The sequence below is a fragment of the Quercus lobata genome, chromosome 8, assembly GCF_001633185.2.
Source record: "Quercus lobata isolate SW786 chromosome 8, ValleyOak3.0 Primary Assembly, whole genome shotgun sequence".
NCBI lineage: Eukaryota > Viridiplantae > Streptophyta > Magnoliopsida > Fagales > Fagaceae > Quercus > Quercus lobata.
In genome coordinates this window covers 13,786,695-13,810,869 of record NC_044911.1, presented here as the reverse complement: position 1 = coordinate 13,810,869, position 24,175 = coordinate 13,786,695, and the positions used below count along the sequence as shown (strand labels likewise).

The 24,175-nt window shown below is 33.1% G+C and overlaps 3 protein-coding genes across 6 annotated transcripts; 1 reads left to right on the top strand and 2 right to left on the bottom strand.

The window, feature by feature from the left end:
• The first annotated feature begins 2,424 nt into the window (after nt 1-2,424).
• Nucleotides 2,425-8,781, top strand: LOC115955667 (kinesin-like protein KIN-14N). 2 transcript variants are annotated; one of them, XM_031073897.1, is made up of 17 exons: nt 2,425-2,676; nt 2,882-3,094; nt 3,410-3,554; nt 3,633-3,742; nt 3,834-3,953; nt 4,079-4,261; nt 4,863-5,072; nt 5,251-5,325; nt 5,464-5,610; nt 5,683-5,821; nt 5,944-6,053; nt 6,419-6,580; nt 6,680-6,885; nt 7,233-7,314; nt 7,412-7,516; nt 7,610-7,714; nt 8,376-8,781. In XM_031073897.1, the coding sequence occupies exons 1-17, from the start codon at nt 2,587-2,589 to the stop codon at nt 8,559-8,561; spliced, it is 2,388 nt and encodes a 795-aa protein (XP_030929757.1). In that variant the 5' UTR covers nt 2,425-2,586; the 3' UTR covers nt 8,562-8,781. The 2 variants fall into 2 exon arrangements, with proteins under 2 accessions (XP_030929757.1, XP_030929756.1); XM_031073896.1 differs by having other exon boundaries at nt 2,426-2,676; nt 2,879-3,094.
• On the bottom strand, nt 8,085-10,113 carry LOC115955668 (photosynthetic NDH subunit of lumenal location 3, chloroplastic-like). 3 transcript variants are annotated; one of them, XR_004084169.1, is made up of 4 exons: nt 9,760-10,113; nt 9,338-9,624; nt 9,096-9,247; nt 8,085-8,617 (listed from the first exon to the last, which is right to left on the bottom strand). XR_004084169.1 is itself a non-coding variant. In XM_031073898.1 (3 exons), the coding sequence occupies exons 1-3, from the start codon at nt 10,034-10,036 to the stop codon at nt 9,149-9,151; spliced, it is 663 nt and encodes a 220-aa protein (XP_030929758.1). In that variant the 5' UTR covers nt 10,037-10,112; the 3' UTR covers nt 8,991-9,148. The 3 variants fall into 3 exon arrangements, 1 of the variants encoding a protein (XP_030929758.1); XR_004084170.1 differs by having other exon boundaries at nt 8,600-8,625; XM_031073898.1 differs by lacking the exon at nt 8,085-8,617 and having other exon boundaries at nt 8,991-9,247; nt 9,760-10,112.
• A 3,536-nt stretch (nt 10,114-13,649) lies between these two features.
• Nucleotides 13,650-14,147, bottom strand: LOC115956435. Its single transcript, XM_031074815.1, has one exon. It carries the CDS (start codon nt 14,145-14,147, stop codon nt 13,650-13,652), a length of 498 nt encoding a protein of 165 aa, XP_030930675.1.
• Between the last annotated feature and the right edge of the window lie 10,028 nt (nt 14,148-24,175).

Below are 24,175 nucleotides of genomic sequence, written 5' to 3'. Positions count from 1 at the left end.
ACTTTATCACCTAAGATGATATTATGATCATTTAGAAATCTAGTACATTTTCTTTTAAGATGAAAAATAATTTCAATCAAACAAATCATAAATGCAAGAGGTTATTGTTTGGGGCAGCCCTATCACCTATGTACAAATTATTGATATAATGGAGCCACAATTTGGAGTACAAAACTGTATGTTGGTCAAGTTCGACAATTGTACGTAGCTGGAAAAGTTTGAAAAATAAAATAAATAACGACCAAGACTGCAGTGCGACCTCGATTCTCAACATAATTGATTGAAAATTTCTTTTTTTCATAAAAATGGTTTTTTTTTTTGGTTGAATTCATAAAGATGGTTTTATTCATTTTTTAATCAAAACAATTATTTTTATCTTATCATTGTTCCACATATATATTTTTTTTTATTGCATAATTATTTGTCATCCGCATGAAAAGAATAACTCAGTTTGGTTAGAGGTTGGTATAGTTTCGGTTGTGGTTGACACAATTTGGTTCCATGTATAATAATTAAATAAAAGAGGATATTAAAAAATAAACGAGGATACAATTTGGTTCCATGTATAATAATTAAATAAAAGAGGATATTAAAAAATAAACGAGGATATTTTAAATTATTTTTTTTATCACCAAGACAAATAATTGTGAATTTTTTAATATAAAATTTAGGTGTGAATAAACGAGGATATTTTTAAAATTAGGTGTGAATAAAAGTTTCGGTTGTGGTTGATACAATTTGGTTCCATGTATAATAATTAAATAAAAGAGGATGTTAAAAAATAAATGAGGATATTTTAAATTATTTTTGTTATCACCAAGATACAAATAAATGTGAATTATTTAATATAAAATTGAGGTGTGAATACAGTGTCAAGTCCATTTATTTAATAATCAAGCTATATAAGGTGTATATAATACAAGCTTCTCATTATAGCTTCTTTAATTTTTGTTTTAAAAAAAAAGATCTTTTTTTTAATTAAAAAAAGTGTAACAATGTCAAAATTTAAGGGAGGTGGGGGGAATTACAAACTTGATTAAAAAAAAAATTATTTACGAAAGACACCTAATTTCTTACAATAAAGAAATTATTGGAGCTCTTTGTTTCAATAAAAAAAAAAATTGCATTTTCTAATGTTTGGTATAGTAGGAAAAATACAATTTAATAGGAAACATTTTTAGTGAATAACGAAAAAAAGTTGATAAAGAGAAAAACGTTTTCCATTTTTAAGAGCGAATTTTTTTTTTTTCCCGGAAACATACACACTCAAAAATAAACTCCACACCTCAAAAACTCTCCCATTGATAACATATCACTATTTGCTCTGTCTCTTTTTTATTAACCGATTGTTTTTACTCTATCTCTTTTTTATTAACCGACAGTTGACCAATTGTTGATCAACGATTGATTGATTAGTAGTTTTTTCATTTGAGTAATGCTATAGACACAAACTATCAGCAGTTTGTAAAAATATTGTAAAATAATTTGTGTCTGTAGTATTACTCTTTTCATTTATTCATTTTGTATACATTTTAAATTTTGAGTTTGTTTTCCTATTTGAGGCTTGCAAATGACGAAAAAGATAGAAAATATTTTATTATAGGTTCTATTTTCGTGAATGAAAATCTTGTTTATATAATTATTTAAAATCATAGAAAATACCAATGATTCTCTTCTTTTTTTTTTGACCGATGATTCTCTTCTTAAGTCAACATAGTAAAGAATATTTTTTTAAAACTCATTTTTCTTAGCCAAGTAAAGTTAGAATAGTTCGAAAAGCTACTAAGTGAATCACACAATAAAATTTTTTCAATTGAAAAGTTCTTAATATCTTCAAGGCTTGGTGATCTAGCTGTTTTTAAGCTTAATGCGATCCATGACATCTTGAGTTCAAGTCTTATAACTAATGCAGTAAAACACTTCAATGATTCTTTTCAATAATTATATATTGTGTAGGGGCAGAAAACCATATGTATAATATGAGATTATTCAGCTATTCAAAACTCAAGTATTAGACAACCATATTTATAAAAGTACTAGTATAAACTCATTAGTCTGAGGTATGACATAAACCCTAAATGCTTCAAGTTCAAATCCATCATACAATTGATTTAGGGGTTTTCAAGGTGTCTTATGATACGGAGTGATAAAATTTACATGATGATAAAAACTAATTAAAAAGAGCGGACACAATAAATTAAAACTCAATCACAAAAAAGAAAAAAAGGAATAGTAAAATCTAGGAACAGTACAAACAAAAACATTTGAACGATGAAGTAAGTCAAGATAAGGGCAATTCAGGAATAACGGCATTCTAACGAATCTCTCACGTGCTACCGCCTGATACCATTTCAAAAGAATTCAAATCAAATTCCAAAGAGTTTTTTTATATTCCAAAAGAAAAAAAACGTTAAAATATTTCACTGTCTCACAGACCCTTCTTTCTTGATCTTCCTGCTCGTTCAAGCAACGGCTCTGATACACTGTTAGCTTTCATTGCAATTCATGGTCCCACTCTAAACCTTACAAACACACATACACACACTCTCTCTCTTTCTCTGTATTTGTGCTTATTATTCAAACAATATGGCCTCGGAGAACCAGAACAAGCGTCCATTTCCACACAACAACAACAACCCCACAACAAGGGCCTCACCCACATGCCCTTCTTCAACTGTAAGCTTTCGTTTATTCTTTTATACTATCTTACACACTTTCAAATTTCAAGACCTGGGTTTCATTCTCTATGCCATTTATAATAATGGGTTGCTTTTGTTTTTCTCTTTTGGGTTAAGATTTATTAGCACTTCCCACTCTTATTTATTTTTAATTTATTTCTTCTGCTTTTTTTTTTTTGGGTGAATTTTGTTTTTATTAGAAGAAGTGTATTGGTGATGAAAAAATGGTTGGAACGGCAAATAATGGGAGGTTCAGGCAAGCCTTTTCAGTTGTAAATGGCGGTCAAGATCTCGGCCCCAATAGCGCTCCGGCCAGCAATGCTGGCTCGGAGTGTGGAGGGATTGAGTTTACTAGAGAAGATGTTGAAGCTTTGCTGAATGAGAAACCCAAAAGGAAGGACAGGTTCAATCTTAAGGTGAGTGGGTTTTGAGTATTTTGAGTTCATGTGTTGAATTTTTTTCCCCTTTCTCTTGAGTGAATTGATTAATGGGTGTTGGGTTTTATATGGTTTAATTGAATAGGAATTAAGATTTTGGACTTTGCTTTATCAAGTTGTTAAATTTCTAGGACAAATGTGATAATATTGTGATTCAGTTTTTTTTTTTTCTTTTTTGGGAGGGTTTGTGTGTATAACTTATTGGGTCTTTAGTTTGCACTGGTTTAATTAAATAGGAATTGGACTTTGGACTTTGCTTTATCAAGTTGTTGGTTTAAATTGTTGGATTTCTAGGAAAGATGTGATAATATGGTGGAGTATATCAAGAGGCTAAAGTTATGCATCAAATGGTTCCAAGAGCTTGAGGGAAGCTACTTATTAGAGCAAGAGAAGTTGCAGAATACGTTGGATTCAGCTGAGCAGAAATGCAACGAAATCGGTATGATTGATTTCTTTGGTTTCATTGGGGTTCTAAGTAAATTTGACTGGTGATGTAAATAGATTTGTTTGATTTTAGAGGTACTAATGAAAAACAAGGAAGAAGAACTGAATTCAATTATCATGGAGCTAAGAAGGAATTACACTTCTTTACAAGAGAAATTTACGAAGGAAGAATCGGATAAGTTGGTAAGAGGACAAGTTTCAAAGCTAATACATTCTAGTCATGAAGTTATTGTTTAAATGATTGTCGATAAAATGTCTTGAATATCAAAATCAGGCTGCAATGGACTGTCTTGCAAGGGAGAAAGAGGCTAGACTGAATATTGAGCGATCACAAGCTTCTCTATCAGAAGAGCTTGCCAGAGCTCAAAGAGATCTTTTAAGTGCTAATCAGAAGGTAAAGCAGATAATAAATTCAAACTCACCTGCCTAGTCCTATTTTGTTTTTCCTTTTTCCTTTAAGTTATTTATACAGAAGTACCAACTTAAATGTTTGCATTTGGGTTTGCTGAACTCTTGCAGATATCGTCACTTAATGATATGTACAAGCGATTACAGGAATACAACACAAGCTTACAGCAATACAATGGTAAACTTCACACAGACCTTTCTACAGTTGAGGATGAGCTTAAGCGCATAGAAAAAGATAAGGCTACCATGGTTGAAAGCCTCAGCATGTTAAGGGGTCAACTTACTATGTCCAGAGTAAGTTTATTTTATTTTTATTTATTTATTTTGTACGGATTGTGATTTTAATGTGCATACTTGTAAGAAGACATAATTATCTACCTTTACTCCACATGCAAAATTGGGAATGGCTGGATAAATTATAAGATGGTCAAAGAACTTGGTCTGAATTGTGTAATCAGGAAACGGTTTATTCTTGCAGTGAAAAAATTTATTTGGCATTTTTGATACGGTGTATGTGTTCAAAATTTTCAGAAACCCCACAGATAACTAGACTCCACCCATTGGTCCTGAAAGCTTTTTACTATTGGGAACCAGGCCAATAATGGATATCAAAGCTCATAAATATACTAATACTTAACAGTGCTCTTACAAAAGCTTTCTTTAGGAAGATTTATCTAAATAATTGAATGTTATGTTTGCTATGTTATGATTGTGTTGGCAGATTGTTTTGGATATATGAAGGATTTTACTATGCACCATGGAGTTTGTAGCAATTGTGCAGTTTGCCTCTATAATTTTGGGTTCAAGAGTGAAAATATATTTCCCTCTTATTTTTATCTTCACTGTTAATATTTCTCTATAATTTTACCTCTTGCATTGAATTTGATGCTATTAGGCTTCTCAAGATGAGGCTATAAAGCAAAAGGATGCTTTGGTGAATGAAGCTGCTTGTCTTCGGGCAGAGCTATACCAAGTGAGAGATGATCGTGATCGGCTACAATCACAAGCACAGGCTCTTACAACTGATATGGTGAAATATAAGGAGTCCTCAGAAAAATACAGTGCTGAGTTGGACATCCTGACAACAAGAACAAGTGAACTAGAGGTTGATTTCCCTGTTTTAGTAACAATGTTGGTTTTATTTGTTAATATTTATAACATCTTATGGATTTACATTTAAAATGAAAACTTTATAATGTTGGTTTTATTTGTTAATATTTATAACATCTTATGGATTTACATTTAAAATGAAAACTTTATAAGATGTTGGGTTTCTTTTACAGGCAACTTGTTTGTCACAAAATAACCAATTAAAGATACTACATACTCAACTAGCGGTCGCAGAGGAGAAATTGCAGGTAGTGTTATCAAGTTAAGCAAAAATTGTGTTTATTTTATATTGCATATGTGCCATTGTGGTTTTAAAATTTTAAGGCATGAATCATTAGGTCATGTTGGTAGATTTATAATTGATATCAAATTTGCTCTCTTTATAGCTTTCTGATTCATCTGCATTGGAGACGAGAACTGAATATGAAGGGCAAAAGAAACTTATAAATGAGTTACAAACTCGCCTAGCAGATGCAGAATTCAAACTTGTGGAAGGAGAGATGCTACGCAAAAAATTACATAATACCATCTTGGTAATACTCTTGTCATACGAACTTTTATTTGCTGAAAATTTGTATATCTCACTAAGGTATCTTATACTATAGGAACTAAAAGGGAACATACGAGTATTCTGTAGAGTGCGGCCTCTTTTGCCCGATGATGGTATTAGCACAGAAGGAAAAGTTATCACTTATCCCACATCAACTGAAATTCTTGGACGGGGAATTGACGTAGGGCAAAATGGTAAATTCCTTGGTGAAAAGATTTTTAGATAACAAGTTTCTTTTCTACACGATAGCAATTATATGAAAATTCATAGTGGATATTGAAAATTAAGAACTCACTTAAGTTTATATTGCAATCAGGGCAAAAACATTCTTTCACATTTGACCAGGTTTTCATGCCTGATGCAACACAAGATGATGTTTTTGTAGAAATCTCACAGCTTGTACAAAGTGCTCTTGATGGGTATAAGGTGATTAATTAGCTCCATATGTTGAAGTCATTTTATGTATTTTATCATAGTAATGCATTTATAGTTTTTGTTTAATCATTTAATTTTCTTCCAAGTAATGTGTGTGTGTATATATATATGTATATATTGTGTGTATATTACATATATGTATAATATATACACAAAAATAGCATTGTATTTGTATGCTTATATATCTTTGTTAGAATTTTGTGAGATAAGAGTTTTTCAATCTTATAATAATTCCATTTGCTTATATGTTTTAGTATTTTACATATAAAGTTGATAAGTGGAAGTGGGTAGCTACTTGAAATTTTAGTCAATATGATTGATACGTGATAGAATTTTGCCATGGATGCATGTTTCAGGTTTGCATTTTCGCATATGGTCAAACAGGTTCTGGTAAAACGTATACCATGATGGGTAGGCCAGGACATCCTGAGCAAAAAGGTTTAATACCTCGTTCCCTAGAACAAATATTTCAAACTAGGCAAGCTCTTAAAGCTCAAGGTTGGAGATATGAAATGCAGGTGAGCAAGATATTTTTTTATTATGCTCTCGTTTCCGGAGTACATGACTGTATTCCTATACATAATTATTGAAAATTTGAATTTTATAAACATCTTTAGGTGTCTATGTTGGAAATATACAATGAAACAATTCGTGATTTGTTATCAACCAATCGATCATCTTCAACAGACAATGGGGTTGCTGGAAAGCAGTATGCAATTAAACATGACGGGAATGGAAACACACACGTCTCTGATCTTACAATTTTGGATGTCCGCAGTGCTAAAGAGGTCTCATTTCTTTTAGATCAGGCTGAACAGAGCAGGTAAAAATTTAGAACATGCATATTTCAAAGTTGATTTTCATTAAGCCATATTTCTATGTAAGGAATTCTCTTTTGTTTTATAAATATGATTTCTCTTTATAAGGGATAGCTATTAAATTTTACTTGCAATGTTGTATGTTTTGTTCTACTAAATTTAATTTCCCTAGTGGTGCAAAGGCTTGCTGGATATGATTCAATTTCAGTCTATGAAAGTTGTTTAAATGATATATGTAAACTATGGTGCAATATTGTTATATTAGGTTTAAGGATTTTTTTTTTTTTGGTCCCAAAGCTCCCTGTACTTCACAAGAATTTATCATTAAAATATTTTACTTATATCCTTTTAGGTCTGTAGGCAAGACCCAGATGAATGAGCAATCATCGAGAAGTCATTTTGTTTTCACCCTACGAATATTTGGTATTAATGAGGTACAATCATTTAGCACGGTCCAGTTCTCTTTCTTCTGTTTCTTAGATGTTGTATTGTTGAAACTTATTTTTCTTAATTTCCACTCTTGTGTGCTAGAGCACTGAACAACAAGTGCAAGGAGTTCTGAATCTTATTGATCTTGCTGGGAGTGAGCGCCTTTCTAAGAGCGGATCAACTGGGGATCGATTGAAAGAAACCCAAGTATTTTGGCAAAACTATTTTGATTCTATTTCTTTTCTGCAATTCATTTTGTGGAATTTTCTGATATTTATTTATGTTTTGCAATTATAACAGGCCATTAATAAAAGTTTATCATCCCTAAGTGATGTTATATTTGCATTGGCAAAGAAGGAGGACCACATACCCTTTAGAAACTCGAAGCTTACATATCTTCTTCAGGTAATTTCTTTAAAAATTTATAAATTAATTTCCTAGCTTCAATATGAATCTAGAGTCTTTCTTCAAATTTTTTATGATTGTGTGGTAGAGGAAACTCAATTATCATCCTTGAATGCTTATGCTGAAGAATAAATAAATAAATAAATAAATAAAACCTCTAGCTCTAGCATTTATTGTGCCACTTTTTACAACAACTTTTATTTATTTAATTTATTTTCTCTACAGCACTTATTTCATGACATGGCAACATTTGTGTGTTTTAATTATCACTGTTAGAGTCAACTGACTGGAGAATCACTAGCTGGATTTTGTGATTCAATTACTTGCCTGATTTAGCAATTTTCTATTGAAAAATGTGTATGTCTTGGGATGATATGCTGTCTACAGTACACTGCTTTTATTCGATTTGTATAAAGAGCAAGCTAATCAGTTGCATCTGATGAATTTGGCCATGGTATTTTTTTGGAAACTAATATATTATGGCTTGGATATATGATTCCAACTTTTGCTTTTTAATGACACTCTTGGATCAAATTAAGCAAACATGTTGTAAAAAGGCAAAGCAATAGACTATGGTTATTCGATACTGTTTCTTGCTATTCTTCTAGTTGCATATGATCATTTGAGATGTTCTAATCTTGTAAAATCACTGGTTGACCAGCCTTGCTTAGGTGGGGACTCAAAGACATTGATGTTCGTAAACATATCTCCTGATCCCTCCTCAGTTGGGGAGTCACTTTGTTCACTCCGTTTCGCAGCCCGGGTAAATGCTTGTGAAATTGGGATTCCCCGGCGTCAAACCAGCAACAATGTGCGCCCTTCAGATTCTCGCCTAAGCTATGGCTGATCTTTTGATAGATTAATAATTCCTTTTCTTTTATGAGGCAACCAAGTTTCCTGTATCTGCATTACTTGTATCAAAATTTGAAATGAGTGATTCTAACATAGGTCTATATTTTGTATAGCAAAAAAAAAAAAAAAAATATTGAGTTTGTATTAATTAAAGAATGTGCGTTTCTGATTATAGGTTCCAATTGTGCTGAAAGCCTGAAACTGATTTTTGATAACTTTCTGCTTACTGAAGTCTCTCTTCTGCCTTTCGTTAGCCAAACCATAGCTCTAGTGTTTTCTAAATCATATAATTTACAAGTACACTGTACACCTAGTACTTTTATTTTTGATGTAAAACTAACCATGAATCCAAAATGAGACCTCAGAAACATGCTAACATTGCTGTTTTGTCATTCACTTAAAAAAGAGAAGAAAAAGAAAGCTGTTTTTTTTGGGTCTATTTAAAAGAACTTGACTGTTTTAAATATACCGAGTGTTTTTGAAAACTAATATGGCAGAGCAAAGTGCAATTTAATATTTTCAATAGTACCTCAAAATTAAGTACACTGACTTTGTTTAAACTACAACAGTAGCTTCCATAGATTATGCAAATCTTTCCATGACCTCTTGGAGGATAACTGTTGTGTCCTGATAAGATGATTCTGTCCGAGGCAGATTTTTGTTCTTTGCCGCATCTTCAAGCTGTCAGCACATTGGATTACAATTCTATTCTAGTTTTATATTGAAGTTGCAAGTGATTATCATATAGCTTTTAAGTGACAAATGATTTACCTTTTCAAAACTGTCAAACAGTCTGTTAGCCAGATCAGTCAGAGGTTGTTTTTCGTTTTCTGATGCAGCTGAGATCACTTTGTCAAAATCATAGTACATGAAGGTGGACTTATATCTCAGATACTTCCTGACATAGTTTAGAGTGTCTTGTTTGATCAAATCTGGCATTGATAAGAGATCAAAGGCGGTTTTCCTCAGCCTATATTCACTACCTTTGATTCCTATATTTGCCACATAGAGTCCAATTTTCAGAAAAGAACGTGTACCCGTCTTCTCATTTGCAATCTCTGTAAGAAAAAAGAACAATTATGAAACAAGTAGAGAAGCCTGGCTGCACTGGGAAGCAATTTAAGCAGTTTATAAAGAAGCAAACAGAGTAAAGTGCACATTTTACATACTGAGTTGTTAATGAGAAAGCTTACTGTTATAGACAGGAGGCACAGGTATAGGGCCTTCGTACCAGAACCCATTATCCTTAGCTAGAGATATCCCCTTGGTAGAATCTCCAATAAGAGCTATGGAGGCAAGGCCTATCGCTAATCTTCTTGTAGTTTGTAATGGGTGTTCTTGAAAATCATCTTTTTTCTTGCCAAGAAATCCAACTATTTTCATCCTATTTGGTATCCTTTGAATTTTGGAAAGCTTTGGAAGGGCTTGTAGAGTTTTGGAGACAACATTTATGTCTGGCAAAAGAGCCATTCTAGAGGAATTGAGTGAGAAAGGAAGTGTTTTTGAGTGGCTAATAGAATGAGAGTTTCACTTTCGGTTATATCCGTTTGCATAGTGTTGGCCACTACTGACCACTAGAAAAGGATAATCCTCATTGAAGGTAGAAATGAGAAATAACACTCTAATTTTGCATTTTGCCGGACCACATTGGAGAATACGAAAAAAAAAAAAAACCATCTTTATTTGGTAAAAAAAAAGACCAACTGATTTCAGACAATCAACTGAAAGCTAAAACCAATTGCATCACAACGATCAAACTTTTATAAGATCTATCCAATTTCCATATGAAAAACTCTTTAAACACCCATCTAAATAGAGCCATTATTGTGCATATGGCATGAACTTCAACTTTCTAAAATATTGCCCTCTGCATCGTATAAAGATTGCAGTCCATTATCTATTCAATCCATGAACTGGTAGTGATTTGGGCCATAAATCTCCATTGTCACTTTTTTTTCATAAATCATCACTCAATTGCTTCCCACAATCTCCATTAGCCATATGCGGAGTACTTAAAAATGAGTTTTAGTATGATTTTTTAATTTGGTATTTTCAAAACAATACTGTGAAGGACAAACAATATAGGTACTTAAAATCATTTGTTTAATAATAATAACTGTAAGCAGGCAGAAACGGACTTAACTCTCTTAGAATAGAGAAATTAGGTATGACTGCCTAGTACAATTAATTTGTTAGAGAATAGGTTTTCGAGGTCAACCTTGGTGTGCTTATATGGTTTAGCTTTCAAGTTAATGGGAAAACATCAAGTACCTCATAAGAGAGAAGTAAATTTTTGAGATTAACACTTCCTCGGATTAGGCCGAGGAGCAGTAGTTCATATAATATTCAAGTCTCAATTATAAGGTAGTGTTACACATGGTATATTTCTTTTTTTAGTTTTTCATCCCCTGATCTGGAGGGGTTTCCTTTCTTTATATAGCTAACTGAATTGCATCCAAGCCCTCCACTTGTACAGCCACAGATCTTCCTTTGAATGCTTGTCCCATCAGGGTTTTGCTGGAGGTAGTAGAATGTGTTGCAAGCTGTGAGGGTACTATTCAAGAGTCATTCCACCATTAATACGGCTAGCTAAGTTGGTACGATGCATTGAATGCGTAGGTGATGATTACTTTATTTGAATATTTTCCTTCTTCTTTGCTTGCATGTCTCTATTGTCTTCTTCAGTATTTTGTCTTCTGGTGCAAGTGGACTACTCGATGTCTCTCGAGGAACGCTCACTCTTTAGACTTCTCAAGCAATTGGCCTCTATTCTTGGGCTCTCATCTATGTATTGGGTTAAGACTAATGAGGGGATGGGCCCCTCCACCTCCTCGAGTTGGGCCTATAGAGCTCCATTTGGTACTCAGATCTTACTTCTCCCATAATAACTACTTAGCATTAGATGTTTTGAATTTTTAATGGCAAGCCTAAGAGTAGTGCTTTTGACCAAATGGTTTTATATTTTTAATGGCAAGCCTATCTCATGATAATTTAAGTTTATTTTTAAGTGACATATGGTTAGGATCAACTCTTCAATTGAGTATTCTTATCTTTCCATTCATATGATAAATTGCATAACTATAATGGGCCATTTTTTGCTAAATAATGTTTCTTTTCCCCAAACAATTTTACCAAGCAAGTTCCTATGAAAGTTATCTAGGGGGAATAGCCTTATTTGTAACTTGACTTTCCAAAATTGAGCTCTAAGAAACTAACAACTAATGTGGTGCGGCTAATATGGCATTTTTTTATAAAAAAATATTCCACTTGAAACTCGACTTTTTATAACTCGAGTAAAATGCAAAAAAAAAAAAAAAAAAAAAAAATTACAATGAACTTGACTCTTGAAAAATTGATTTCTTGGTAAATATGTAATTTTTTTTTAAAAGGTGGAACTTGGCCCTTTTAGAAATTATGGTCTAAGTAAAAAAAAAAAATTTGCAAGGAACATGGCTCTTAAAAAGTTGTTATTAAAAAAAAAAAAAAGGTTAACAAGAAAATCAAGTTTTATAAAATCGAGTTTTATACGTAACTTGACTTTTTAAGAGTTGAGTGTTTAATGGTTTTTTTTTTTTTTTTTCCTTCTTCTTCTCTTTAGAGAATTCAATTTTTATAAACTTGAGCTCCACTAAGAATTTGGGAATCCATGCCCAGCTATCTTTAAACTCAGCAAACCCTCATCCCTACATTTTATCTTTTGTTCCAGACAATTTCTACAACTCTCTCTCTCTCTCTCTCTCCTTCTTTCTTTTTAATTTGTCTTAATTTCTCACCTTCGATTCATTCAAAACTTCTTATTACTCTATTGAACCATTGGATATCTCAATTTACAAATAAATAACATATATTTAAATTTTGATCATTATTTTTTCTAAGATATGGTTTATATAAATTTTTATTCGTTAGATATATACTCATACAATTACTTTTATTGTGTTTATATCATATTAAATAGTTGTAATAGAGTTGAAATGTTGAAGATGTGCATGGGTTTTGAATGTCATGACCTTAGATGAACGCGCTGTGTGTATGCAATGGGTAATGGATGTTTTTATTTGTGAAGGGCAGTTACCATAAGAAGGGATGCGATATGTTCTTCGTAAGGTGAAGTTTTGTATGTAATACCATGACAAAATAAGAATGTTGAATGTAGGTAGTTAATGGGTAATGGGTGTTGTTGGATGGATGCAATTTTAATAACACATTAGAATTTGGTGTACTTTATTTGTGTTGGTGCCAACACAATAATAATAGAAATAGCACAAAAAGAAACTGAATAAAAAAATGAATATCATTTAAACACAAAGCTCCATTAGAAAGAATACTTTTATTTGCCAAGAATCTCCCTATTTTTGCTCCACTAGAAATGACATCCTTCTTTGCCAAGAACTTCTCTATTTTTCTTGTAATTGCTCTAACTTGGAATGGGTATGAGTGAGTCTATTAATAGGCTTAGGTTTTATAACCTCCTCCCTTCATTTTCTAATGGCGCACGTATCTAGCATAATATCCGCTCTAATACATTTCAACCCGTTAATTACCATTGAAAATGAGTCTATCTCATTTTCAATGTGGAATTAAATATTTTACTAACTCCTTATCTTCCATATTAACTCTCATATATTTACATTTAAGTTGTTATGTTTATTCATATCAATTAATTATTTTTTGAGAATACTAAGTATTTTTAACACACACACACGGGAAAAGGGGAGAAGGTTTTTTAAAGAAACTTATAGTGGTGTATATCCAAAATGGCCTAACTCTTGGATACATAGCACAAGCTTTAAACCTCTTTTACTCACTCATTTTCCAATGTGAGATTAACCCACATATCAATTAATTACATAATATTAAAATGCTTCAATTTTTTTTTTCCATTAATGTTTAATGTAACAATATGTTTTATAGTAATTTATAAACATATACTTATGCTTTATAAAACAATTTACTACATTAATTGAAGATTATTAAATAATTAAATTAGAGTTTTTTTTTTTTTTTTTGAGAAAGAAGTAAGCGAGTTTTATTGAATAATTTCAGAATGGAGTACATCATCCAAATAACCGGGTAGCTCTTCTACCTAAACATCAATATCTGCAGTTAGAACTGCTCTTCTAGCTAAGACATGGGCTATTTTATTACCCTCCCTACGAGTGTGCACAAAACAACTAGTAACCAGAGTAGAGCTTAGGCAGCGAATCTCTTCTATAATGTGACCGAACAGAGTATGGCATGCTCCCGATGAGTTTATGGCTACAATAACCTTTTGGCAATCTCCTTCAAAAACCATCCGTGACAGACACAACTCATTAGCCAGTGTAACGGCTCGACTTGCCGCTTGCGCTTCAGCTTGCTCTACTGAATGGGGTAGTGCGATCCTTTGGCTCAAAGCTGCTATAACTTCGCCATTACAGTCCCTCACCACCACTCCAAGTCCGGCACAGTTGCAATGCTCAAACAATGCCGCATCAAAGTTTGCTTTGTAGACACCCTCTGGTGGTGGGGACCAGCCAGCCCAAGGTGAGCGTGAAATTGGGCAAAGGACCTGTGTATGGACGTCAAAATATTCCATCACCATCTCCTTCGCACGTTTGTGGACCTCATCAAGTGGCCACGTTGGCTGATGCTCACGAAGCCTGTTTCGGCGCTGCTATAGACTCCATGCGGTTGTGGCGAAGACAGCCACGTTGAGGGCAGAACACCGCTCCAACACAGCTTCAAAGAGATCCAAGAAAGATCTAAACACCCTCTGGTACAGTTGTGCGAAGCAGAGACATGACTTCCAAACTGCCTTTGCATGGTCACAAAGCCATAACATGTGAAGAATCGTTTCCTGGTGGTCATCACAGAATGAACAAGTCTCGTCCACTGGGATTTGCCTACGTACCAGGTTGTGCTTAGTGGGCAGTGAGTCCTTAGCCGCTCTCCAAATGAAGTGCTTGATTTTTTGGGGAGTATTGATCTTCCAAATTCGTTTCCACACATTCCCAGCCACCCCACCAGAGGAAGAAGGAGAAGAATGAAGCACCTCAGTTGCAAGCATATGGTAAGCTGTCTTGACCGTGTAACTCCCATCCGGCGACAATGGCCATACAAGGCATTCCACTTGATGCAACTTACTCACGTAAATTCTCCTTATTGTCTCCACCTCCCAAGGACAAAAGGAGGTCTCCAGCAACTCAATATTCCATTCCGTGGTGTTAGGATAGAAAAGATCAGAGACTTTTTTAACACTTACATCCCTCCTTGGTGTAACTATCTTACCTCCTCCAGGTTTCGGAAGCCACTGATGCTCCCAAATATTAATAGACCGCCCATCTCCCACTCTCCAGACAGCACCTTTTAAGATCACCTCTCTAGCTTGTAAAATACTTTTCCATGCATATGACCCATTGGAAGATATAGGGGCCTCTAATATGCTCTCCCTTTGGAAAATATTTTGCACTTAGGACTTTGTATAATAAAGTGTCCCTTTTGTGGTATAGCTGCCAAACCTGTTTTGCAAGCATTGCCTTGTTAAAATTTTGAATATCCCGAAAGCCCATACCACCAACCACTTTGGATGAACATAAGGTACTCCATTTCACCCAATGAATCTTCTTTGTCTCTCCTTGCCCCCACCAAAACTTTCGGATCATTGCCTCAATGTCTTTACATAGGCTCACCGGAAGCTTAAAAACACTCATGGAGTAGGCCGGAATTGATTGGATAACAGCCTTGATCATAATCTCCCTACCAGCTTGTGAAAGCAACTTTTCTCTCCATCCTTGCATTTTGGACTAAATGCGTTCTTTAATTTGAGTAAAGCATGCCTTCTTATTCCTTCCTACAAATGAAGGTAATCCCAAATATTTATCATAATGCTGGATTGCTAGAAGGCCAAGAGACTCCTTGATTGCTTCTTGAGTAGCTTCACCTGTGTTTTTGTTAAGAAAAGAGTTGTCTTTTCCTTATTCACTACTTGACCTGAGACCGCTTCACAGGTAGCTAGGAGTTCTTTTATCTTCTCACATTCCTCCAAGGTGGACCTACAAAATAAAAGACAGTCATCTGCAAAAAAGAGATGGGTTAGCTTCGGTCCCCTTCTACAAAGTGAGAAGCCATGAATCTCTCCATTATTTGCTGCTTTTCTTAAAATTGAGTTTAGACCTTCAGCACAAAAAAGAAATAGGTAAGGAGACAAAGGGTCCCCTTGTCTAATTCCTCGAGTTGGATAAATCATTCCTTGGGGTTCCCCATTCACCAAGATGGAATAGGACACCGTGGAAATGCACTCCATAATTAGCGATACCCAAAATCTATGAAAACCCAACTTCAACAGAATTTTTTCCAAGAAAACCCACTCCACCCTGTCATACGCCTTGCTCATGTCAAGCTTTAGGGCCATGAAACCTATTTTACCTGTACAACTTGTCTTCATATGATGCAATGATTCATAAGCAATCAAAATGTTATCAGTAATCAACCTCTCCGCAACAAAAGCACTTTGAGTCTCTGAGATGATCTTATTTAGCATAGGCTTTAACCTATTTGCTATAACCTTACGGACTATTTTGTAAATCACATTGCATAAACTTATAGGTCTAAACTCAGACACTCTTTCTGGATTTTTAACTTTTGGAATCAAAGCAATAAAAGTGTGATTTATTGATTTTAAAATAGATCCAGAATTAAGGCAAGATAATACAGCTTGAGTAATATCCATTCCCACATCTGACCAATAAGTTTGAAAAAAGAGTGGAGGCATACCATCCGGTCCAGGGGCTTTTAAGGGAGCTATATCTTTTATGGCGCTTTCTACTTCTTCTCCTGTGTATGGGGCTGTGAGCTTGGCATTCATCTCCGAAGTTACCACCTCTTGGACATCTTCTAAAATGCTCTCTAAATTATGCGGATTTGATGTTGTGAATAAACCCGCATAGAAATCAACAAGCATCTTTGAGACCACTCCTTCTTCCGTTTGCCAAACTCCACAATTGTCCCTAAGCCCCTTAATGAAATTTCTCCGTTTTCTTTGAGCAGCAGTTCCATGAAAGAACTTGGTGTTCCTATCTCCACTTCTAAGCCATTGAACTCTAGACCTTTGATGCCACATCTGTTCTTCCTTGTCATAAAGCTTATTTAGCTCTGCCTTTAGTGTTACTACATCCTGATAATTTCCATCAATGACCGATTTAGCTTCTGCCTGCCACAGAAGTTCCTTTGTATCCTTTATCTGTTTCTTCACATTTCCAAAATGTTGCCGACTCCACTTCTTCAAGTTCTTCTTGCATTTTTTGAGCTTCACAGTTGCTATGTGCATAGGAGTGCCAACCGCATGAGTTGCCCATGTTCTAGCCACTGTGTTGCTGCACCCTGGGTCCGCCGTCCACATCGCTTCGAACCTAAATGGCTTACGCTTCCATCTTTGGCTCTCCCCATTTGGATCAAGGTTAAGTAACAGTGGTCTATGATCGGAGGTGAAGCAATGGAGGTGTTCAACTCTGCCGGTTGGAAAACGATCTAACCATTCGTAGTTGGCAACGCCTCTGTCTAGCCGCTCCCATACCAACTCACCTCTCCGTCTTCCATGCCACGTAAAGTTTGGACTTGTGTACCCTAAGTCAACAAAGCCACCTTCATCTAGCACTTCCCGAAAGGACTGCATGAGATTGTGGGACCGTGGCACCCCTCCCCTCTTATCATTCACCTCCAATAATTCATTAAAATCGCTGACAACAGACCACGAGAGTTTTGGTTTTGAATAAAGCATGCGTAACATATTCCACCCTTCACTTTAGTCCACTTAAGTTCTGTTCCATTGACTTTCCCAAGCCTTCCACTGAACTTTCTTCCTTCTGTGTTTCCGTAACTACCTCATCATTATCATATTTCTTCAAATCAGCATCAATGCCCTTTAACTGCTCCAGAAAATCCGTATCCTGCACGTTATGGACCAAATTTGAAACCGTTGAATTATGCGAATTTATTTCCATATCAATATTAGTTCCGTTACTGTCTTCTGGATTTTTCGGAATAGCCTTAATGACAGGGAGATTGCCCCTCGGATCCTCACCGGACTCCCCTCCCTGTTCCGTATCCTTATCGCCGTCCATCTCCGACACCGGCTTCTGTCCCTCAGCAACTCCATGTTGATCATCATCATCCTCCCTGCATTCATCATCCTCTATCCCCGTCACTCGGATCACTGATCGCCGCGACAAGTTTGGTGTTGAAGCACGCAGCCATGCCCTAAACTGCTGATCCTTTCCTCTCAAAGATCCTCTGCTTTTTTCCATAGTAGAGTTAATAGTTTTAGTTACCTAATTCACAATTTTAAATATTAGACCTTGGAATATGTAATTTTTATTGGTTGGGTGGGGGTCCGGGGGGGGGGGGGGAATTGTTTTCTAATAAAAAAAACAAAAATATATGAGGTTTAAATCTCCTTCCTCTTCCTTTAATTATCGAATTATAAAAATAAACAAAAAAAACTTATTTTGTAATTGAATTCTTCTCAAGTTTAGTTCATGATGCTCCAGGAGTATAATTTTATTTTAATTATCACAAATCACAATTACATGGTTTTTCTCATACCCTTTTTGCAGGTTTTGTGCAACATTACTATTAAAATGAAGATTACAATCTATTTCACTACTTCTCTACCATAGTTGAAAGTTTTGTTGGCATTGTGATGGTTGACACACTAAGGAAGCATGACGCCCTATTATTTTTAAACATCATACTTAAGTTGACATTAATGGCATTGGATACATTTCTTATAATAATATTTTCAGTTATTAGTTATTACTAGGTGGACGAAATGCAGATTTTACCTAGCCAGCAACTAAATGATTAAACGAGATTAAAACCCCTCTCTCTCTCTCTCTCTCTCTCTCTCTCTCTCATGTTTTTTCTTTACACTTTGGATAAAACTATCCATTATGTCAACTCTTGTGGAGAAAATGACACCACTTGGGGCGTTTTTCATTTTTTGGGTGTTTTCTGTTATTGAGATTATCAAAGTATTTTTGTCCGTACATGATGATTCTAAAATCAAACTCAAAATGCAAGAGCACTATTTTTTGTTTTCATAATACTAATGCTCGCGTTGAAGTTAGTTACCTTTTGACTAAGGTATTTAATTAAAAATATAGTATTAATGCTTTTAACATTCAATATTTTTCAATAGTTTGTATGTGGAAAATTTTATAATACCCTTAAAATCACTCCTTATGTAAGGTTCTTATTAATTAGGAGGAGAATGAGCATAATATGACTTAAGTAAATTTGGTGAGATGCTCGAGAATCTATAGATTTGATTAATTAGGACCAAAATAGAGTACATGGAATGTAAGTACAATCATAGCATTTATATTTAAAAAATATCAACATAAGTTTATGTTTATAACATAATATAAAAACAATCATATAAGTACAAGTTTATGTTTACATTCATATTTATATTTAAAAAATAGTTTATTACATTCATTAAAGATCAAAAAATAATTAAATGCAATTTGATAGTTTTCTACTTTGATTTTAACTATAAAGCTTTTTAAATTGTTTGGAGTAGAAGTTGAACATCTTTTGTTGTATTAATTTCTAAAAGAGTATTGAAGGATTTTACTTGTAATTGAGTTCTTTTTTTAATAAATGGACAAGTTTAGTAAGTGTTAGGGATTAGAAGTTCTAATACATATGTATAGTGCATTGTGTAAAAATAAAAATAAAATAAGAAGAAGAATGGATTCAAACATAGGATAAGCATCATATGGGAGAAAGGAGAATGTATTTATGGACTAACTCTCATTGGGTTAAGAAAACATTTTGGTAGGAATATTAAAAAAATTGGGTTACATTAAATTATTTTAAATCGTTATCAATTAATGATACAATTTACATGATTAGACATAATATTCTAATTTGATCAAAACAAACTCTCGGATTGATATTAGATACAATACCACTTGGTGCAATTGTTCAATTTCCTCTCACAATTTTTTTTACTCTTTTACTTTTTTAACTATTTCTTTTCATTGGTTGAAATTGAAAGTTGCTTTTTTCAACTCTCAATCTTGGCCATTAAAAGTTATTGCATAAGATCTCAATCTTTAACTCTCAAAATACGATCGTAACTAACAAATTTAAACTTAAGTTATGGCTGTAAATGAACCAATCTATTCATAAACAACTTGGGCTTGACTTGATAAAAAACTTATTCATGTTTGTTTGTTTATAAATGAGCCAAGTTTGAACATTAATTTTGTTTAATTAATGAGCTGAGCTAAACAAAAAAGTTGCTCATGAATAGGCTCGTGAATAATAGATCGAGCTCGATAAAAAACAAGTTGAGATTAAACTAGTTTACGAGCTTGGTAATAAGTGTGATATGAACTTCAAAAATAAACTCATATTTTACCGAGCCTTTAATTAATTGAGATTTGAGTCCACATGTCTAAACCAAATAGACTTGATACTATGCGTAATATAGGCTTAATAATGTACTTTTTATTGAATCTCAAGTTCAAAAACTTAATATAGAGCTTGGGTTTGAGCTTAGCTGAGCTCAAGTTTTTTGGATTATCTAACAAGCTCAAGCTCAAACTTTTTTTTTTTGGGAGAGAGTTTTAACATATGACGTTCACTTTTAATGATAGCTTTTTATCATCAGAACCAGACACCAATCGGTTTTTGGTGTAGGCAGAGATTGAACTCTAAATCTCTTATTCAACTAAGCTCAAATATAGTTTGTAAGCTTAGTTCAAGCTCAAGCCAAGCTTGAATATTTCATATTTGTTGTTGAGTCAAGCTTGAACATTTAATACTCGACAAAGCTCGAATCGTTTATGTGTGCGTTTGGATTGTACTGAATCCTGCGTCCACGTTTCCAGTTTTACGTTTTTTTATTTTTTTTATTTTTTTCGCATTTGTTAACTTTGGGAGACAATATTTACTGTTATGAACAGTGTATGCACTGTTCACGCACTGTGCATACATTGTTCACGTATTAAAAAATATTAAAAATGAGTCTCACGGTACTATTTACATATTTAAAAATTATTTTGCTACAGTGTTTTCAGTTTTCAATTTCAGCAACAATAAGTTCAATCCAAACGGACCCTATGTCCTAGTACTTAAGTATCAAAATTTAAAACAAATAAAACTAACACATTTTGATTGCATGAAATGGGCCGAATTGCTTGAGTTGAATATTTTACCAACCCAAAATTATAAATGTAATTAACATTTTATATTCTTCTCCAAAAAAAAAAAAAAAAAACACTTTTATCACATATGCTAGGATTTGCATTTAAAATTGATTTGTCCAACACACGCTTGTCATAATTGTATAGGTCTCCCTCTCTCGAAAAGGAAAACACAAAAAGGCAGCTTTGTTTTTCTTGCTTTCTTCTCTCTTAAAAAATAGTCAGTCTTAGACATCAAGAATTTTTCAAAATCTTCTCTCTTAAAAAATAGTCATTCTTAGACATCAAGAATTTTTCAAAATTCAACCTTGTCTCTTTTGGCTATTCCATTGTGGTTGAATTGGAGTTCCACTGCCACCATATGGAATAATTTATTGATCAAACTAACCATGATGATCATGGACATGAACCAACTGACGATGTTGATTCAATTGTGGATTTTATGGACTAGGTGTATTGTTTCAGTGATAATGAGGAACCATAAGTAGGGGATTATCTCATTCGTATGAACTGCTCATCCTCATTTTCATCTTCATCTTCATGGTCATCCTCATCATCTTCATCTGAAGAGGGTGCATCAACAAGTTATTTGCAGCAATCAACAAAAGTAAGGATTTGATGTGGCTTTTACTTGTAATATATGTTTGGAGGAACCACAAGCAGGGGATTATCTCATTTGTATAAAGTGCTCTCATATGTATCACCAATTTTGTCTACTTCTATGGCTCCAGAAGCACAACACTTGTCCTTATTGCCGTTGCAAACTTGATCAACAATGATCATCTTGCAATTTTTTCCTTTTTTAGTGTTAGAAATTCCTTTTAATAGTATTTGGATTCTTTGGAATTAAAGTCTTAATTTCTTATTTGGGTTGTAAAATTTAAAGTTTTTTAGTTGGGTCTTTTTCTTTTTGCCAAAGGAGGATTTGAAATTAAGAAATCACGCACTAATTTTGCATTTTACTGAACCACATTGGAGAATAAGGCGTGCTGTAATATGGCCACCCAAGTAGGCTTATGATACCAATCAAAAATAAATAAAAGTAGGCTTATGATAGAACAAAATTACATATGCAAGTATCTTGTTTAACTAGGAAAAAAAAAAAAAACAAAAACAAAAACAAAAGCCCGCTAGCTAGGCTTTATCTTCCTATTATGAAAAAAAAAAAAAAATTCTTTATTTGGTATAAAAAAGACCAATTGAAAGCTAAGAGCTAGTGGCTTTATGCATCACTTAAATTTCATATGATCAATTGAAAGCTAAAACCAATTGCTTGCAGTTATGCTCACAATGATCAAACTTTTATAAGATCTATCTATTAAAAAAGATCTGTAAGCAAGGAAAACGTTTCTCTTCAAACTTCAAACTGTTCTTATGACTTTTTATTTGATGTAAGTTTTGAAAATATAATTATTGGATTGTATGTTTTTATCATATTTTTCATGCTTGTAAAATTTCAAAAAGATTAAAGATCAATAATTTTGTCATTAATCAAATGTTTAAATTTTAAGTTTTTGTAGTATAAAATTACGTATAATTTTTTTTATTGATCAAATAGTAAATAACATATGATTTGAACGAAATTTGACATGTGTGTTAAGAACATAAAGAAAATGCAATCCAACAATTAGATTTTCAAAATTCATATTTAATAAAAAGATATAGGAGAATTTTATAAGATTTCTCTGTCCTTGTAATTTGTGAACACTTATACAATATATATATATTAATAACCAAAAATTAGAGAAAATCCAATTAAATTTTAATTGGATTCTCAATTTTTTGCTATGTGTCCATCTAAGTTTTTAATTTTTGTGATTGGTGAATTATTGGTGCAAAAATCAAAGAGTCTAAAACCAATTAATTCTAAATCTCTCTCTCTCTCTCTCACACACACACACACACACATATAATATAATATGAGAAACCATTACATATTTTAGAAATATATGGTTTAAAAAATGTAAACTAATATTATGTATAATTTGTACATCTTCTAAAAAAAGGTATAATTTGAACCGTATAATTATGATTATTTTTAATTGTACCGTACATATACACAGAGCTAAACACTAGTTAAAAAAATTATTGGGCATATGGCATGAACTTCAACTTTCTAAAATATTGCCCATGTGCATGTTGTTGCAATCGATTATCTATTAATTTCAATCCATAAACTGGTAGTGATTTGTGGGAGGTATACCAGCTCCCACGCACAAAGCCATTTGCGAAGTAATTAAAAAATGGGTTTAAGTATGATATTTTAATTTGGTATTTTTAAAACAATACAGTGAAAGGATCAAAGGAAAAACAATTTAGGTAAAATCATTTGGTAGAATATGTAAATTGCACATCTTAGATTGCTCCAATTTTATGAGAAAAATGGTCTATTTTCTGGTTTTTTATTTTTATTTTTATTTATTTTTATACATTTTTCAATAACGTTACTAAAATTTATTCATTATAAAAATCTATTGAAAATATATCGCTAATTTTTTGGAACATAGTATTTTTATTTTATTTTATTGACATTAGTACTTGAGTTAATAATTTCATTATTTAGTTACAATTTTCATATTGTAAATTTATATAGTTACAATTTCATTCTTGAAAATTTTAAAAAGCTATGATTTCATTTTTCCATTCATGTGTTATGAAATTATTTTCAAATCAACTTAGATTTTTTACAAACCACGCTGGTACTCCATCTGTATATTGTATAATAGATTTTGTATTTTTTTTTTTTAAAGCTTTTTAGTGACAAAATTTAATTCTAAATTAGTGGAACATAAATCAAACCTAGAACAAATTTTAGAGACAAAAAAAAATAATAATAATAAAATACACGAGTTTTTACAAATATCACAATTTTACTTTGGCATGAGTGACAATGTGGTTTTTGAACTTCTAATTTAGAAAATATTGCTAAACATACATTTGTAACAAATAAAAAGAATGTTAATATTTTCTGTTGAAATTTAGCGATTTAACGATATTCTCAATAATTTTAATACATCATTATTGATGCAACAGCAAAACCAATATAAGCTCCTACTCAGTAGATGCCATCAATAACCATGAGATCAATCTCTCAATCACAAAATAGAAAAACTAATAATGTAAGTTAAATTTAAAACCAATAGAAATCCAAAATTTAAGTTAAACTTTTCCAAACGAGTGGGTCAAGGTTAATCTAATTGGCATATTTTGACACACGTGTACCTCTACACTACAGTAGTTGATTTTAGTTGAATGAGGACTGTTGAGTTATTGATTTTAGTTGAAGAACTGGGAGTGTCGTCTAAACACTTGAGAGTTTACATACGTCTCCCTCTCCCATTCCAAAACAAATTATATAGTTACAATTTCATATACAAATTATATATAAACAGCACTAGTCTCTGTTTTCTTCTCCCTC